Below are 17219 nucleotides of genomic sequence, written 5' to 3'. Positions count from 1 at the left end.
TAGTTCATTCTCTTGCCACATCATGCGTGTTTGTGCATTTGTGTGCATATGTGTATGTCTATGAACCATGTATATATGTATGACTCAAGAAAGGAAGTGCCTTTCTCCTTATGAGAGGAAAACAGTTCTTTAGCCCATGGGAAGTTCATAAATATGTTAGTAGCCTGCCATATCTATTTCATTTCTCAAAGTTGGTGTCTGTTTATTAAATTGAGTGAGTAAAGGGAACTCTATGCATGTGTTACTTGTGAAGGCTTTTTTATTTTCATTTTTTAAATTAAAAAATTACATTATTCCCTTTTCCTTGCTCTATCTCCTCCATGTACCCCCCACACATGCCAATCATGGCCTCTGGCCTCTTTTTAAGATGTCTTTAAAGCTTCATCACCACAGAGTGCTCAACATTGGTGGGATACTTGACACTGGGTACTTTGTAGGGCGGTCATTTTGACTTAAATCACTTGAATCAAGTCTTACTGTTTTTTCTTTGTTTTTTCCTCTGCTGACTTGGCTCTTTCTGTTACTGTCATATTGAACTGATGTGATGTGTTCACTTCTCAGGTACAAGTATTTGGACTATATTCTGGAGAAGAATTTCATGAGACTTTCGACTGTCCCATTAAAGTAAGTATTTAACAAGTTTCTCCTCATGAAGGAGCTTTCTCCCCTAGAGGAGGATGACTGAAGTGATGGAGACACTGTCCGTCCTGCTACACCAGTGTCTGTGTGGATGTGGCTCTCTTTGAACCCATCTCTTTCAGTGTAAGTTTTTCCCTTCTGACCTTTTCATCCCCAACTACCCATGAAATCGGAAACTTTAGTAACTTTCAGTTGAAGACATATTACATTTCTATAATTAGCCAGTACATTTTCCTCCTCCAATGGGACAGGTTTCTGGATTTCTCTACACTGTTATTGCCAGGGTTTAGCATACATCCTCTCATTCTTGTGAACATTGCTATTTGGAAGATCAGTGCTCACTGCAGCTCTGCCCTAACCCATGCTCTGGAAGCTCACTGTTGCTTTGCTGCCTCAGGAGAGTCCTCCACGCGGCCCAGTTCTCTGAGTTCTTCTAGGCAGTGTACTTTGTTACCAGTGGTTGAGAAATCCCGCTTTGTGGTCCATCTGCTTTCAAGCCTTTAGCAGATGAGTGTGCTCAGAGCGCCTCACTCAGCCAGAAGCTAGAACCCCTCATTCTTGTGTAACTGATTTTGCTTCAGAGAAGACGTTTTATCACACAGGAGCAAGACTAAGTTGCTTTCCTGAAGGCCCTGCTCCCTGCCCAGGTCCAGGTTTTAGATCACGCTGCTCTAGTGAATGAAGGCTTCTCAAGCGCACCTGCGACTTTTAAGCCAGGTCCTTTTCTTTTGTAGATCATCGCTGTGCACCCACAGTTCGTGAGATCCAGTTGTAAGCAGTTTGTGACAGGAGGGAAGAAGGTAATGCTGGGTGTCTCTGAAGGATGTGTGCCCTGTGACAAATGATGGTGGAATGAGACGGTGAGACTTCGGTCTCCAAGAGACGTGCAGCCTCAGTCAACTCACTGCCTTCCTGAAGTGTGAAAATAATGGCCCTTCCACATACCAAAAAAAAAAAAAAAAGAGGCAGCATTTAAAAGTAACAAAAAGCGATTGAGTTAGGGATTGTTCTTCCTGTTTGTGACGCACTTCCTGTAGGCTGAGGTGGTGTGAGGAGAGTGACTGCCACTGGTGTGTTGATGGCACATTGTGTGGTTTCAGTGCTTCTCAGAGCAACGAGGAAGCAAAACCATCCTGAAGGTCTTTCTGTTTATAGAAATATTGAATCCTGAAATGAGAGAGCATGGTGACTGTGTGTCATTTGTTTTCTATATTTATTAGCAAAGCGTTTTTAAAATCGAGTTTTCTTATAACAAACATACTAGAAGTGACCATATTACTTTGTAGAGAGCCCCTGAAAAAACAGGTGTTCTGGATGATGTCAGTAGTGATGTAGCTGTACAGGGCGGCTTTGAGACCCACATTCCAAAGCATCTAGAATGTTCCACGATGTGAATGACTTTCTTCTCCCTGTGTTATTGTATAGAGTGAGGTGCTAGGAAAACATGTTGCTCATTCCCTCTTATTCTCAAGGCTATGTGGCAGACATGGGGACCCATTCTGTGGCAGACAATCAAGAAGACACCAGCTCTGATTTCTTCTTAGGAGTTAGACTTTCCTTTCCCACCGTCTAGCTCATTCTCGTTGTTTGGTTCTAGTCCCATTCACAGCACACAAAATGTTTGTGCTATTAGTCATGGGAATCACAGGCTTAATCTGACATTCCCTGCCTTAGGCAGAATTAAATACCTTCCTTGTTTGTGACAACTTTGAGGAAGAATAACTTTAAAACCCCTCTTATTTCATTATTAAACAGATTTTCGTTAGGAGAAGTTTTTTGCATAAATTCACCTCACTTTGACTGCAATCCATGCACTGGTTAGAATTCAGCGAGGATAAAGAGTTAATGATATGCTGCCATGTTAAAACATTGCTTTAAAAGGATGCTTTTATTAATAGTTTGGAATCTAAGAGTGTAGATGGAGAAGGCAGGCAGGAAAGTGACGGTCTGATATGAAGATACGTGAGCTATTCATAAGAATAATGAAACATTTTGTTTAATATTTTAGTTTTTGCAATATTTTTAAAAGATTGATTTGTGTATTTGTGTATTTTATGTACATACGGATGCTCTGTTGCACATCAGAAGAGAGCATCAGGTCACATGAGACTACAGTTATAGATGGTTTTGAGCCATCCTGTGGGTGCTGGGAATTGAACTCAGGACCTTTGGAAGAGCAACTAATGCTCTTTTTTTAGGCTTTCAAGGTAGTTCTCAACTTCTTAGAAGTTGAATGCTGTAGTTGAATTTATAGACCTCACTGTTTGACACTTGAGCATAAAAAGCTTATTCAAAATTCTGTTTCATTTTCTTTTTGAAAAAAAGAAAGAAAAAAAAGAAGTCTCTTTTAAAAGTGTCATGGCAGGGAGTGCTAATGCAAGGAACCAGTGGATTTTTATACAAGTAGGAAGACTAATAGATAAGCATAGCCAGCGAGTTTCTGCTTTAGACATAAAGCTGCCAGGTGCATCCCGTCTGGCGGCTTTTTCCTTTTAATTGTGCGGCTTTCTCTTGTCAGCAAGACAAACAGCTTTATACAGCCTTTACCTTTGAACTCTGAAATACACTTCAGTGATAACTGATTCGACTTCTTTGACAAATTATTAGCTCATGGTGCCACTGTTTGCAGTGGGTTCGTCTGTAGAAGTGAGACAGTCAGCTGCTTGGCATTGCTGTGGGATAAAGTGAAGGAGCCTGGGTGTGGACACAGGTTGCTTTATATGATGGAAGATGTCAGTCAGCAAACCAGGGAAGGACCTTTGTGAATGAAATGAGAACAGTCGCTTCCCTGTCCTGGGCTGGAGGCTTTGTGCTATGTTTTTTTGTTTGTTTGTTTGTTTGTTTGGGGGTGGTGGTTTGATTGCATTATATCTTGCTTGTAGGCTTCCAGTGATGATCTGCAAATAAAAATTTGCATTTGAATATTCTAAAGGATGATTCAATAAAATAGCTTTCTTAAAATATAGTTATAACATTTTCAAGATTATTTTTCTAGTTTTATAGAGGTGTATTTAACACATACAGTACAATCTGAGGATTCGTTCAAACATACCTAGTCCTCTCATGTAGTTATATTTTCTTATATGTGATGAAAAGACTTAAGATCTAGTTTCTCAGTACATTTCAGTCTTCTATTAAATACAGTCACTGTCTTGTACATTGAATCCTAAGAACTTACACAGCTTGAGACAGAAAATCTCTGCCCTATGCCCGACACCTCCATTTCAACTATCCCAGCTATAAATGTTTTTAGCAGTTAGATTGCCAAGGAGCCTTTTTGTCCTGCTGTGATCGCTAAACTCAGCATGTAGAGGTATTTCCTTACGTGCTTACTTATCTTTTGGTCAGATTGGACCTGATTTTTTTTTTTTTAGGGTTACAAAGATTTAGACACTAGCTCTGTATGGTGTATACACAGTCCAAAGATGTGGCTGTCCAGGATAGTTGTGAACATTGTCATGGGATAGCCATAGGCAGCCTGTACCATCTCACATAACTCTTCATTACACTCTTCACTGAGCATTTGTGAAGTTAAGAATACTTGCTTGAAGACTTCCTAGCCAAATTAGTATTAAGCCACAGGATATTACCAAGTTTATGAGCTAATGATTTATGTTGATCTGCTTTTAAAAAAATCACCTTTTCTTCTACATGCTATGTTTCAAGTTGCATTTCTATTCCTAGTATTTCATGATGTCAGCAGATCAACACTGCAGAAACACCAACTAGCAGGAAGTAGCACACAAATGTAACTGTCATAAACTGTTTTTCTCAGTCATATAAACCAATTTGTAAATTAACTGTATGGCAATTTATGTTGGTAGAATTTTCTGTATATTTTATACTTGTTAATGATAAGTATAGAAATCCATTTCTTAAACTAGCAGTCATTTAAGTCACAACATTTACATTTTATTTTTCATCTATGCCAAATGTCAGTTGATTTCCTGGTGTCTCTGTGTAGAATTCCCAGTCTTCGGCTCTATAGTAGATGTGGAATGTGGAAAGAGTCTATACCAGCTTCATTTTCTTTCATAATCCCTTTGACACAAAGCTATCAAATGTCTGTTAAGATCTTTCTGCAAGTTCAACTAAATTTTCCATATATAATAGTTCTTTTTTGCTGTATATGCATGTGTATATGTGAATGTTTACATGTATGTGTATATGATGTAATTGTGTCTGACCATGCAAGTGGAGACCAGTGAACAAACTCAGCTGTCGTTAATTATTTTTCTTTCCTTCTCCTTTTTTTTTTTTTAAAAGAGGGTCTTTCACTGATCTGAACCTCACTGTGTAGACTAAGATGGCTAGTCATTGAGTCTCAAACAGTCTGCCTTCCTTTGATTCCCCAATACTGGAATTAAAAGCATAGGGTTGTCTTCTTTTGCATGGGTTCTGGGAATCGAACTCATACATTTGTACTTACAAGGCAAGCACTTTGCGGACTGTGCTCCAGCTCTCTCAGTGTACGGCTTATGTGTATTGATCATAGCACCTCCTTGACTCCTCTTCCTGGAGCATCAAGCCACTGTCACTTCTCATTTGCTGCATTTCTCATTGCATATTTGAGTATTGGATTTGTCAGTTAGTGGGAAGATGCTCATCATCTTTTCTTGCGGGGCTTAGTACAGATCCACTGTTACTAATACTCCCTCCCTCCCTCCCTCCCTTCCTTTCTATGTAGGACTGAGTAAAACAAGGGGTTACAGGTGCAACTCTTGTTAGTATCACTCATACAACCTAAAGTGCTCATTTCAAGGAGCTCTGATCTGCTTGTTGAGCACATCTTTGTGGAGGGTTCCAGATAGTGTTACTGTATGCACACTGTATTGTGACAGTGGGTGGTGGTTTTCAAAAGAATGCGAGTGGGTAAGTAGTAGCGGAATGACATTAGTAAGATCATTCATTAATCGGAATGATGATGTGGTGAGAAGTTAATGTTGTGAATCATTGGAGAAAGAAATGTGAACAGGCACTTTTCTTTGTATGTATGTGTTTAAGAATGTAAGTTTTACTGTGGAGAAATCTCATAGTGGTATTTTCTTTATTTTTAAACTTTCAACCAATATTCCTCTTTGTTATTTTTAAGAGTGAAGATTGAAACACACTAACTAGCCTAGATGGGCTGTGTGCCCTGTATCAGCCGTAGATCATCAGAACTGCCATGGCGTGTTAGGAGGATGGCAGAAGGATGATCTTTTAAGATGGAGGCAATTTCAGGATGTGATTTGGAGGAGGCTTAAGAAGGCAAGTGTTTGTTCTAGAATGGATGCTGTAAAGAGGCCAGAGTAATTGTCTTCTTGAGTATTTTAATAAGCCATATTTAGGAAGACAGAGGCTAAGTCAAGGCTGAAGCATAAAGAACTTCAGAGTCTCTCACTTTAGACAGGATTCATCCTGTGTATTTTTGTGCGATTATTTTTGGGAAACACATTCATTGAGATATGGTTATGAAGTGATCTTGTTTGTACCGAGATCCTTCATGCTCACAGAGTGGCCTTGTACACTGCCGGTGCTCTGTGAAGTTGCTTGTTTGTTAGAAGACCAAGACTTCCCTGTGAGTGAGAAAGCAGGCCCTTTCCAGATGTCAACCATTTTCTTTGTCAGGGGGAATAAGCAAAGTGCCCGCATCGGATAGAGTGTTTTTGTTGGCATACTTTTCTAGGGGAGGGGTCTCATGGCATTGTTTTTGAAATATAATTATGTATATAGGTACATTCAGGAATGACTATACACCAAATCAGTGGTTGTGGTGTGTCTGAACAGGATTATGAACATACTTGTTTTTCTACATTGGCATTCATTTCATCCTTTTTGTTGGAAGCATTCATTTATTTTATAATAAAATAGTGACAGAATGCATAAAGTCATCTCAATTTAGGACTTGTTTTTACTTAAAAATTTGTAGTATATGAAATTCCCTATATTCTTGAAGTTGTTTATTCAGTATTGTTTGATAGTTGCCTGATTAGTCCATTCTACAGGTCTGTTTCTTTTTCTTAGCTATTTTTCTGTTATTGAACATTTAGTTTGTATCTGTTTTTGTCAGCAGTCTACTTGTGATGAAGGTAGAAATGCTTTTCATCATCATTATTATTAATGAATTTTTGAGACAGGGTTTTACATAGCCCAGAGTTCTGGCTTCAAACTGCTAATGTAGCTAAGGATAACCATGAACTTCTGATCCATCTCCCTCCATATCTTGATTGGTAGGGATACGGGAGTGTACATAATCACATCTGATTTATATTGTGTTAGGATTAGAGCCCAGGACCTCATGCTTGTTAGCAGCTGAGCTCCAGATCTAGCCCACCAATGTGTATTAGTTGTACAAGTTAATAGGCTTCACTGTGAAACTATTAGTCACTATTATTATTATTCACTATTATTTCCATAATACATATGGTGTGTTTTGATTTTATCTACCCTTTTGATAACCCACTCTTTTCTTTCTTCCTGTTTGTCATTGTTTGTCTCTCTCTTCCCTTGTTTCCTTTCCCTAATGGTTTCTCCTCTATTTATAGGTTGTCTTTAAAATCTTTCTGGCTTATCTCACTCAACATAATCTCCATTTTCATTCATTTCTTACAAGTGACAGATCATTTTTTGTGATTATCTTGTATTCTATTATGCATCTATGCTTTATTTTCTTTATGCTTCCCTCTGCTGGTGGGCACCTAGGTTTATTTCATGATTTAATTATTAAGAATAATATTGCAAAACATGAATGGACAAATATCTCTGTGGTATGACTAGAGTTCTTGGGATTATATATTTAGGAGTGACATAACAGAATCATAAGAGAGTTCTGCTTTTAGTTTTTGAGGAGCTTCCCCACCAACTTCCACAGTGACTGATTTCCATTCTCATCGACACCAGGTGATAGGGCCCTTCTCCCACATTCGCATCAGCGTTTGCAGTGTTTCTTGTAAAAGCCAATCTGACTATGGTGAATCTCAAGCACATGAAATCTGAGTTCCCTGCTGCCAAAAAAAATCATGTTTTTCATATATTTATTGGTCATTTGTTCTTCTCTCAAGAAGTATTTGTTCAGACCAGTTACCCATTTATTGAATAGCTTGTTCTTTTGGTGATTAAATTTTGTTAATTTGTTATATATTCTAGATATTAATACTCTAGATATAATAACTAGCCATCAAGCATATTTTCCTATCTCTATGCCAGTTTTGTACTTGGCCATTCTCTTTGTTTGCTGAATTTATGAATCTTTGGGCATGATCTTTTGTCTGTTGGTTGAACTATTTTCCTGCTTTTGATTAGAATTATTAAATCAATGATTATGACTACTTTTTATGTATTTGAACACTTGCCAAATAAATGTACATGTCAAACAATGCATACTCATTTTTACCAGCTATGCGTGACTAGCTTACTTCATTGTGTTCTCTGCCAAATGTTATTCTGCAATGTCTTTTAACTATTAGAAATTTTGAACATTCATATTATTCACATCCATATCTACCTTTGTAATATGTCTGGTGACATTCTTTGCTCTGGGCAGCTTTTAATATTATAATGGAAACCAGGCCATTGAAGACTGTTCACTTGATATTTGTTGTCAGTTTGAACACAAATTATTGCTGCCTACTGAGTAGCCTTAAGCCTTTTTACCAATATTGTTTAGATCTAGAATAATTATTTCTCTTCCCAGGAAGATACTGTATAGAAGTCCAAATAAAAATAAAACTTACAAGTAGAAATTGAAGTATATAAGAAGTAGTTTCATATGTTGATTGCAATACAAATGATTGCATGTGTATATCACATCCTATAGATGTGAGTCTGTTCAAAACCCATCGGTTCTGCCCCTTTTATAGACCTACCCATGACTGACTGTGTGCCCATTAGTATCAGCCTTTCATAAAGATGATAGGGAAGGTGATGGATGATAGCAAATTGAGTTGAACTCATTGAACTTGGCTTCTTCTGTAGATGGCAGTCATGATCTTAAGGTTTTCCTCACCTTTGTTTTACATAGAACTATGAAGGATTTATTCAAATATGCAAATCCATTAATTCAGATAAATTTATATTATGCAAATTTATTAACTTTGTATTTCTTTTTCATATCTTGCTTGCCAGCATTCCCCTCCAGTGGTCCATTTACTGTTGAGGTACTATGCACATAAAATTAGAGATTTTTGTTCTTGACACTGGACATGAGTTCAGATGTGAGCAACTTTGAGATTTTCTCTTCCTTGCTGCTGAAGGTCTGACCTCAAGTCCAGGCCTCGAGATACATCCTTAGGTGGCCACAATCTGAAATATGATCCCATATCTGTTAAGTCTGTTGTTGTGGATCTGTGTGGAAGATTTTCTTATAGTAGCAGAATTATTATTATTAATAAATGTTTCAATCATTTCTCAGACATTTATAGTCATGAACTTACATCTATAATTATTACAGTGACAGGGTTAAATGGTCTATCTTTCAGAATGGATAAGTTGATATTTTAGCTTACAAGTTGATCCACAGATTTTTATCTGTTATCTGTTTTACAATACAAAAGAAACTGCTCCTCATCGGACCCCTGGTATTTAGTATCTTCTTTTCATGTTGATTTCCTACTTTGAAGCTATTGATTGCTAAGTGGACTTTACCTTACAATGATTCAGTTTTGTTTTGTTTTCAACTATCAATATGTCCATACAGTTTTCACAAAATTAGCTAGCTTCCAGGTGCTGAGCATCATGTTTCTTATACTTCCTATAAAGCACATAGATGATCAAGCAGGCTGTGGGGCTCCTTGTATGCATGGTGCTTTCTGTAGCACATGAAATCACCTTTAGAAAAAGAAGTCTGATTGATTATAACATCCGGAAATGAACAGAGAGTTTAAAGCAAGAATATACTTGAGAATGTCCCATTTTCTTGCTATGTTGTATGATATTTCATGGTGGAGATTAAACAAAGCAAACCAAACACCAAATAAACAAAAAACTATGTTTTAAACCTTGGTCCTGAGTCAAAGCAAGAAGCAAGATAAAGGTTCCCACTTACACTGCTGGCTACTTGGCTACTCATAGCTGTGTCAGAATTAAAGCTCCTCCCTGCTGTACACAACCAGCATCTTCTCCACAGTGGCTAATGTTTCCTTCAGTTGACTTTTCCATTGGAAAGACATTTCAGTTTTAGTTATGGGAGGGTATGTGTGGTCTGTGTGTGTCTTATATGTGTGGGTGCCCATGGAGGCCAGTTAGCCCTGATGTAGATGCTGAGAATTAAGCTCTGATCCTCTGGGAAAGCAGCAAGCACTCTTAGCCACTGAGCCATCTCTCCAGTCCTGTGTTTTCTGCTTTTAGAACTTTATTCTTGATCTTTCTCAAGTCTTTAAGTCCCATAATAAGACTTCCTACCATTATACCTTTGTCTTGTTTTACTGAGATTGCCTTGTTAGGTTCTGGTTTGCTGAGATTTATGTTTTTAAAAGATTCCCACATTATTATTTTGATTTACTGTTTTTTCAAGACAGGGTTTCTCTGAATAGCCCTGGCAAACCTGAAACTCTCTGTAGATTAGGCTGGCCTCGAACTCAGAGATTCACCTGCTTCTGCCTCCCAAGTGCGGAGGTTAAAGGTGTATACCATTACCACCCTGCTGTTCCCACCATGTTATTACCTTTGGTTGTCTAATTTCTCATCTGACTTAGTATAGGTTACATTTTATGGAATCTGTTTTCTTGAAACCCTTGGTCCTTCCTATAGAACCATACCTGGTGTCTTCCATATCTGCTTCCCATGGCATGATCCTCACTGCCCAAGACTTTCCTTTTTTTTTTTTTTTTTTGGGTCTGGATCAAAGCAAGCATCACTGCAGGTGTTGAGGAAGACTAACAAGTTATGCTGTCCACAAACTTGGAAGATCCTCAGCTGACCACGGTTGAAACGTACACCTCCCTCTGTCAGGGGAGAGTGGGTGATTGGTAATGATAGCACTGGGACCAGAACCAGAGGCTTTATTGCAACCTGTTAGGGATCTGACGCAGGTGTGGGAGATTCTGGGGTGTGCGTGCTACACCACTCTGTAATGTAGAAAAGTGTTAGATACATCTATCAGCACAAAACACAGAAGAATAAAGTATATTGCTGGTATGTGAAGGCTCCTATTGAAATATAAGTACTGAGAGTGCTGACTGCCAGAATGTGGATTTATGGGAAATAAAGCCCTAAAATACTTTCTCCAACAGCAACAAAAATATAGACCTCTTGGAAACAGCTTTTCCTCTCTGTGTACTTAGCTCCCATTGAGCTTAAATTGCTCTCAGTATTGGGATAATGACAATTCGATAATACAGGATGTGGAAGACAAACCAAATAAATTAACCAGCTGCTTTTAAGGCCAGTTCGCTCAATGACTGAGCCCGAAAATGCTTTGTAGAGCATTCATGCTCAGTGGGTCTCTAGGCAGTTTTACGACTAGAAGAAAGAAATGGATTTTATTAAATGTCAGTGAAATAGGGGCAGATAGCTTTGTGGTACTTAAATTAGTGCGGAATGTGTGTAAGAAAAGTAGTTTATCTTTCTCTAAATCATCAGTGCAGAACTTTGCTTGGCATTCCTGCTAGAAAATGTGTTCCTACTCAGAATTCCCCTAGATTAGGATAAGACAGTAAATGGAAGTGCACCATTTGGTGCTGATCTCCTGAGTGAAGCCCTGTGTCCCTTGGAGTAAATCCCACTGAAGGACAGTGATAAAAATTTCATCCATTACTGGCAGACACATGAAGTTGAGGCTTAGAAGCGAGAACTTGTGAGTGAGGAATACAGCCAGGTGAAGAGGGATGAGAGGCACTGCCGAGGATCCAGGGACTTAATGCTAGGAGAGGAGCTGCTTAGGTGCAGAGAGCTTAAGAGGCGAATGCCGTCCAAGTCCAGAGAGCCTTCTGCGGGGCCCAGAGCATCACTGTGCAGGCCAAACATAGGGCCCATCTGTGTCCCTCAATGTAAAGAGGGAAGAGGGTGCCTTTACTGGATAGCGGTGCTGTGATTGGACCAGTATGGTTACAAAGCACATACAGGACCAAGCAATTAGAGAGACGTGACTGACAGAAGACGCTTGCTCATGATCCCATGAGTTCTGGATGGTAGTTATCTAGGTTTCTGGTACCAGGCCTGGTTCCCTTCCTGTTCATCAGGCCTTAACTCCAGTTAGATAGCAGTTGGTTACTGCCAAGATATGAATGTCACTGTTACCCTTAGGGATATTTTGCCATTGTTGTTTGTTGTGGTTCAGAGGCATCCCCGCTGGATTTCTTCAGATGTAAGTATACGGCATGGAATTACTGCAGAAACCAGGAAACCACAACGACATTGGGGGTCAGGGGGCCGTGAGTTGGGGTGAAAGAGGAGCAGAATGACTTCTTTTCTTCTATCTAGTCAGTTTTGGGGCATTTCTGTACTTTTCAAATGTTTTAATATAAGCAAGAAAAATCTACCCCCTTTCATCTAATTGCTCGGTTTTTAGAATTGCTATTGTCTCACTTTTTTTCTTTCAAATGAATTTCTAGTACTTTGGGAATAACTAGAATTAATCCTTCGGGATTTTCTGTGGTCCTCCACGAAAGTCACATGATAAACTGATGCAACTGGACACTAAAGCTCTTTTTCCGGACTTAGTGGAGTGTCTTTGTTTGACTTCTGTGTGGCTTAATGTCCATATCTGTGCTCTTAACCCTTTTCCCATTTGATTGGTTCCTTGGTTAGTTGGCTTTGTGACATGGCTGTCCTCCTGCTTAGAACTCTAAGTACAATATGATTTTCCCTCTTTCAAAGTTTGGAAATATTTTTTAACCTTCCATTGTCCTTTATTATTTTTGTCATTCCTGAAGAATGGTGAAATAAAGGATTAAATCTAACTTTTAAAGTTCTTGTCCTCTCTGTGGGATATCTTTAGCCTGTGGCGTCACCAGTGAGAGATTTATCCCATTCCCTGGCTAATATCAATTCTTTTCGGGTACTGAGCCTTCTGTAGGTGCCCAGCAATTCCAGTGTCCCGCGTTCCTTCCCGATTGTGCTTTTCACGGCGACAGCGGGAGTGGTGACAGCTTGGCCCGTGCCCCTGAGCCATTGTGTTTCAGTGTGGTTTTCCCAGGAGTAGCCCCACAGTCACCCTGAGCACTGAGCACGCAGGCTGCCACTCTGGCACCCAGCCGAGCGGCTTTTGTCAGGCTGTTTTAGGGAGAATGTTTAATCACAGCCGTTACTGGGTTTTCTAACTTTTTATAGAGTTTGTAGAAACTTTCATTTAAACTTTGGAGTGGGTTAACAGTGCGTATTGTTTGTCTTTCCTCTCAGTACCGAGTTGGTCCTGAAGTGGGGATTGATGGCGGGAGTAATATGCTGCCACTCTACCAGGCTTCCTTCCTGTCTACTCCGCCAGCCATTCCTCTTAGCAGCCAGTGGTCAGTACTCACTGTGCCCAGCCCATTTCTCACAGTCCCCTCCAGACCAAGGCCATGGCCAGAGCAGAGTCTGTGATCTTACCAGTTTCTCCTGGTAAGAATATTTATTAACTGCTTATTGGTAGTGGATTAGTTAGTAATCCTTCTCTGTTGCCAGAAATACACTCTTAAATTTTTCCTTCTTTTCCCAGTTTCAAACCTTGTAGCAAATGCATCATTCCGTTCACTTGACTGGGCAGTATCCTGGCTACTGGCTAGGTCCTTTTCCTGTGTGACACAAAGGGGAAGATTCTGGATTCAGTACAGGGACCCCCTGGAGATTTCTAGCGAGGTAGCTAAGGATGGGTGACTAGAGGATCGTGAAACTGGTGGGTATTTCTGATGGAAGACAGAAGGTGAGGTCAGCTTACTTTTGTACAGTTAACTTCAAGCATTTATAGCACGCTAACATGAGTCTATCCAGCTTACTGGTGAGAATGCACATTTTCTTTTCTATATCAAGTCTAATTGTGGAAATGTGAAGAATGAAATAGATACGTAGGAAATATAAGTAAAATGTAAATTTAGTCTTCATGCATATTCTTTCCTCCCCGATGCTTCGGACACGGTTGGAGATACACAGAACACGGAGGTGCACTGACATGGGAGCTTTGAATATTTCCTTGCCTGCTATGGTGGCACCTGCCAGTAATCCTAGATTTGGAGGGCAGAGAGATCGTAGGCCCACAGTTCTACAAAGTGCTAGGCCAGCAGTAGTTCTCTCATGGCATGTGTTCTCAGTGCCTGCATACAGCGTAGAACACATACTCCTGGATGATGTGCTTTGAGTGACACATTGTATAAATGTCACAGCTTAAAGAATTGAAGTTGGGTATATCAAGAAAAATATTTTATAATTCATGAATTATCAGAACTATATCTTCTTCAGGATTAAGGAGTTTTTACCAATTATATTTTATATTAAAATTTCCAGTAGGATTTCACAATAGATTCTTCTCTTTACACAGTGTCTAGCTACTGTGGAATTCTTAAAAACCCCAAATCCTAAAGCAAATGGTCCATACTTTGTAACTTAATTTACTGTTCAAAAGATACTGTCAAATTATTTGTCTTGGATTAAATGAAAGAAAATTTCAAACTAAAGCAGTTTAATCTGTGATGACTGTCTTGTCAGAGAGGAATTTAAGAGATTTTGATTTCCTGGTTTACAAAAATGAATTAGTTCCTAGTTCCTTATTTGGAAAGCTTCCCTGAAGCTGCTAGTTGGGAGGGCATTGTTTGCCCAGAGTCCTGGTGTTGTGGTGCCATCTTGTGGCAGAGATTTGTCATAACCTCAGTGCTCGAATCTTATTTAAATGGTGATTGATACAGGCAGTTCAAGATATGTAGGGGATTCTTTCCAAAAGTAGGTTACCTAATAAAAAATAAACAGAAGCACATACACACACAAATTATTTAGAATGTCTTATTTGTCGTTTGGTGACACCGACAGGCAGAAACGGTGGGTAAAAGACCAGTGTGACGCTGGGTATCTGAAAATCCGTGTTTTGCTGTGTCCTCAGCTGCTGCTGTTTGAACGGACGTGGATGAACAGATGGAAGTCTTCTGTCCTGCACGAAGGGGAAGGGAACATAAGGAGCGTGAAGTGGAGAGGCCATCTGATTGCTTGGGCCAATAACATGGTAAAGGCACATGTCTGTCTCTAACACTTGTGCAGTGGCAGAAGGTTGGCGAGATGGAAAGGTCTGTGGCAGAGGAGATGATGACACGTGGTGGGCGATGATTCTCACAGACACAAGAGACACTGATACCACCCCTCAGAGCCAGAGGAAGGCAGATCACGCTGGGGGTTCGTAGTGTATTTATTCCCAACACACCGTAGACTATGTTTTAGAGTAAGAATCCTAAGTATGGAGTAACCAAGAGAATGAAAAGCCATTTTAATAATTGAAGCACTGCTTCAGGAATGAGCTCTGCCATTTACCCGTCTCCCATGGGCCACTGATAGAAGCAAGTATAGACTGTTTTTATTTCTTCTTTGCTTCCAGTATAATCATAGGCCAAAACACAGGCCTCCCCGTAAAAAGTGTATTGTACTTTCAGTATTGCACTGATTTAAAGTTTATCTAATAAAGTGGGGGTTGGAGAAAGTTTAAAAAATAGGTTTTTTTCTTATCTGTCATATTTTCTGAAATTTCATTACATAGTTGAGAAAAATCAGTCCATTCAGTTAGAAATGGTAGAAACTTTCTCAGTTCAACCCTACTGTTTGGACTTTTTCTTACTTTTCTTGGTTCCCAACAAAAGCAAACGACCATGGTCTCAAGGCTCATCTTCAGCAGGCAGTATTCTTGATGTTTCCATTTGAGCAGTGTGAAATGTCCCGTGTGGTTTTCTTTGAATGGATGGGTTTTCAGAACCAACACTTTCTGAAGAACCAACCTCATTCCTGTGCAGGAAGCTCCATCAGAAGTGCCTGTCCACTGTCAGGTTGCGAGTAAAATGGGTATATCTGTGTGACTCATGTTGTGTTGGGTTTACAGCACCCATGCTATCCACTAATAATGCAGCCTCTGTCCAGGAAGAAGTGTGGAGGTTGCCTTCAGTTTTGGTTCTCATGTGGTTTCTATGAAACATGACCGTGCCTTTGTGTGGCTCCTTGGCATGCCCAGTAAACACCATCATTGTTTTGATATAGCACACCCAATGTTATGTTCCTTCCCCAGAATGCAGGATGCTTAACATGGTTTTGTTTTGTAGGGTGTGAAGATTTTTGACATTACCTCCAAGCAAAGAATCACCAATGTTCCCCGAGATGATATAAGTCTTCGCCCAGATATGTATCCCTGCAGCCTCTGCTGGAAGGACCCTGTGACACTGATTATTGGCTGGGGGACTTCCATCAAGGTGCTCTACCCGGCCTTTGTATTAAACCCAAATCATTACAGCTTTGTTGAGAGTTGTCTGAAAAGATTTGTATTTACAGATATGTTTCTGGGAGACCTAATATTTTTACCGGAACGCTGTGGTGATAGAACAGTTTATTCACGAGTCCAGATGTTAAGATATGCTCCTTCTTTTCTGTGATGTGCAAAGTAATCGCTCTTTTCTGTTCTCAGGATGACGCTGTATTTGTTGAGTTCTGTTTTAATTTCCCACAATCCCACTTCAGTCCCTTAGCTGTTTATGGAACACATGGTTGGCTTTGGTGGTTTTGTTAGGCGCTCATCTCCTTGTTATCCTTCCTTTGTCTTTAGCTGTGACCATTGGTTTCATTTCGGTTACTGATGGTAATGGCATAAGATTAAATCACCCTGCAAGATTCCTAATTTAATGACATAGAGACCCTGGCTCATTATCTATAATTTGATTGAAGAACATTTTTCTTACATTTGATTATCTCACTCATGTGTGCCTGATAAAGTAAAGCTGCCTCCAGACCCCAACTGCCGTTATTTCATGCTTACCAGTGCTTCTGCTAGATAAGTACTTGAATCTCAAAAGCTATTTTTTTCCCCTAAAGATGCAATACATAATTTAAAAAAGAAACTAAGATGTAGCTGAGGGGAAAACATATGAAAAAAGTATCTCAGCAATAGTTTAATATTTAGAGTCCGACAGACTTGAGATTGAGTCCATTTTTCCACTTCCCTCTTAGATGTATGCAGGAGGGTATAGAACTTGGCACATTGTAGTAGCTTATAAATGTTACCTATTAAAACGTAAATCCTGTAAGGGACATGAGAGACATGAGTAGAGAGGAAGAGTGTGACAGCGGCTGGTGTGGTGCCCTGCTGCCCAATCCATGCTCTTCCTGTCCTCACAGTGCTGGCATGCAGGTTCCCTTCTCTGTAGATCGGACTTGAAGGGCATATATATGAAAAAATACGTGATTCAGTTTACGATGGAGTGACTGCCCTGAGTTGTTCATCTAGGAGAGAACAAGCTGATCAGGCTTAGGGTCTCTCTCAGGGCCTTCAAAGAAGTGCTGCCCTGCCCCACACTTCGTGTCTCCTGATTAGTGAAGTGGTTAGTCTTGAAGCTGTAGACCTGTAAGTGATTGCATTTCTGTGCAAAACTTAGAGATTTGTGGTTAGATCTGTGTTAGATCAGTCATGGATAATGAGTACACATTTCTCTATGCTTAAATAATGT

At 39.7% G+C, this 17219-nt stretch overlaps 1 protein-coding gene across 1 annotated transcript in view; it reads left to right on the top strand.

The window, feature by feature from the left end:
* The window catches only part of Vps41 (VPS41 subunit of HOPS complex), a 133809-nt gene that overhangs the window by 66429 nt on the left and 50161 nt on the right, over positions 1–17219 (top strand). The window contains exons 6-9 of the mRNA XM_050142241.1: positions 562–624; positions 1374–1439; positions 14627–14746; positions 15825–15971. Of these exons, the coding sequence (XP_049998198.1) occupies positions 562–624; positions 1374–1439; positions 14627–14746; positions 15825–15971 (396 nt within the window). The remainder of the gene's footprint in view (positions 1–561; positions 625–1373; positions 1440–14626; positions 14747–15824; positions 15972–17219) is intronic.

This window comes from Alexandromys fortis, unplaced genomic scaffold (genome assembly GCF_014885135.2).
Source record: "Alexandromys fortis isolate MF-2015 unplaced genomic scaffold, M_Fortis_MF-2015_v1.1 scaffold_5, whole genome shotgun sequence".
Taxonomy (NCBI): domain Eukaryota; kingdom Metazoa; phylum Chordata; class Mammalia; order Rodentia; family Cricetidae; genus Alexandromys; species Alexandromys fortis.
Note: the sequence above shows the minus strand (reverse complement) of the source record. Positions and strands in the feature narration are given on the sequence as shown.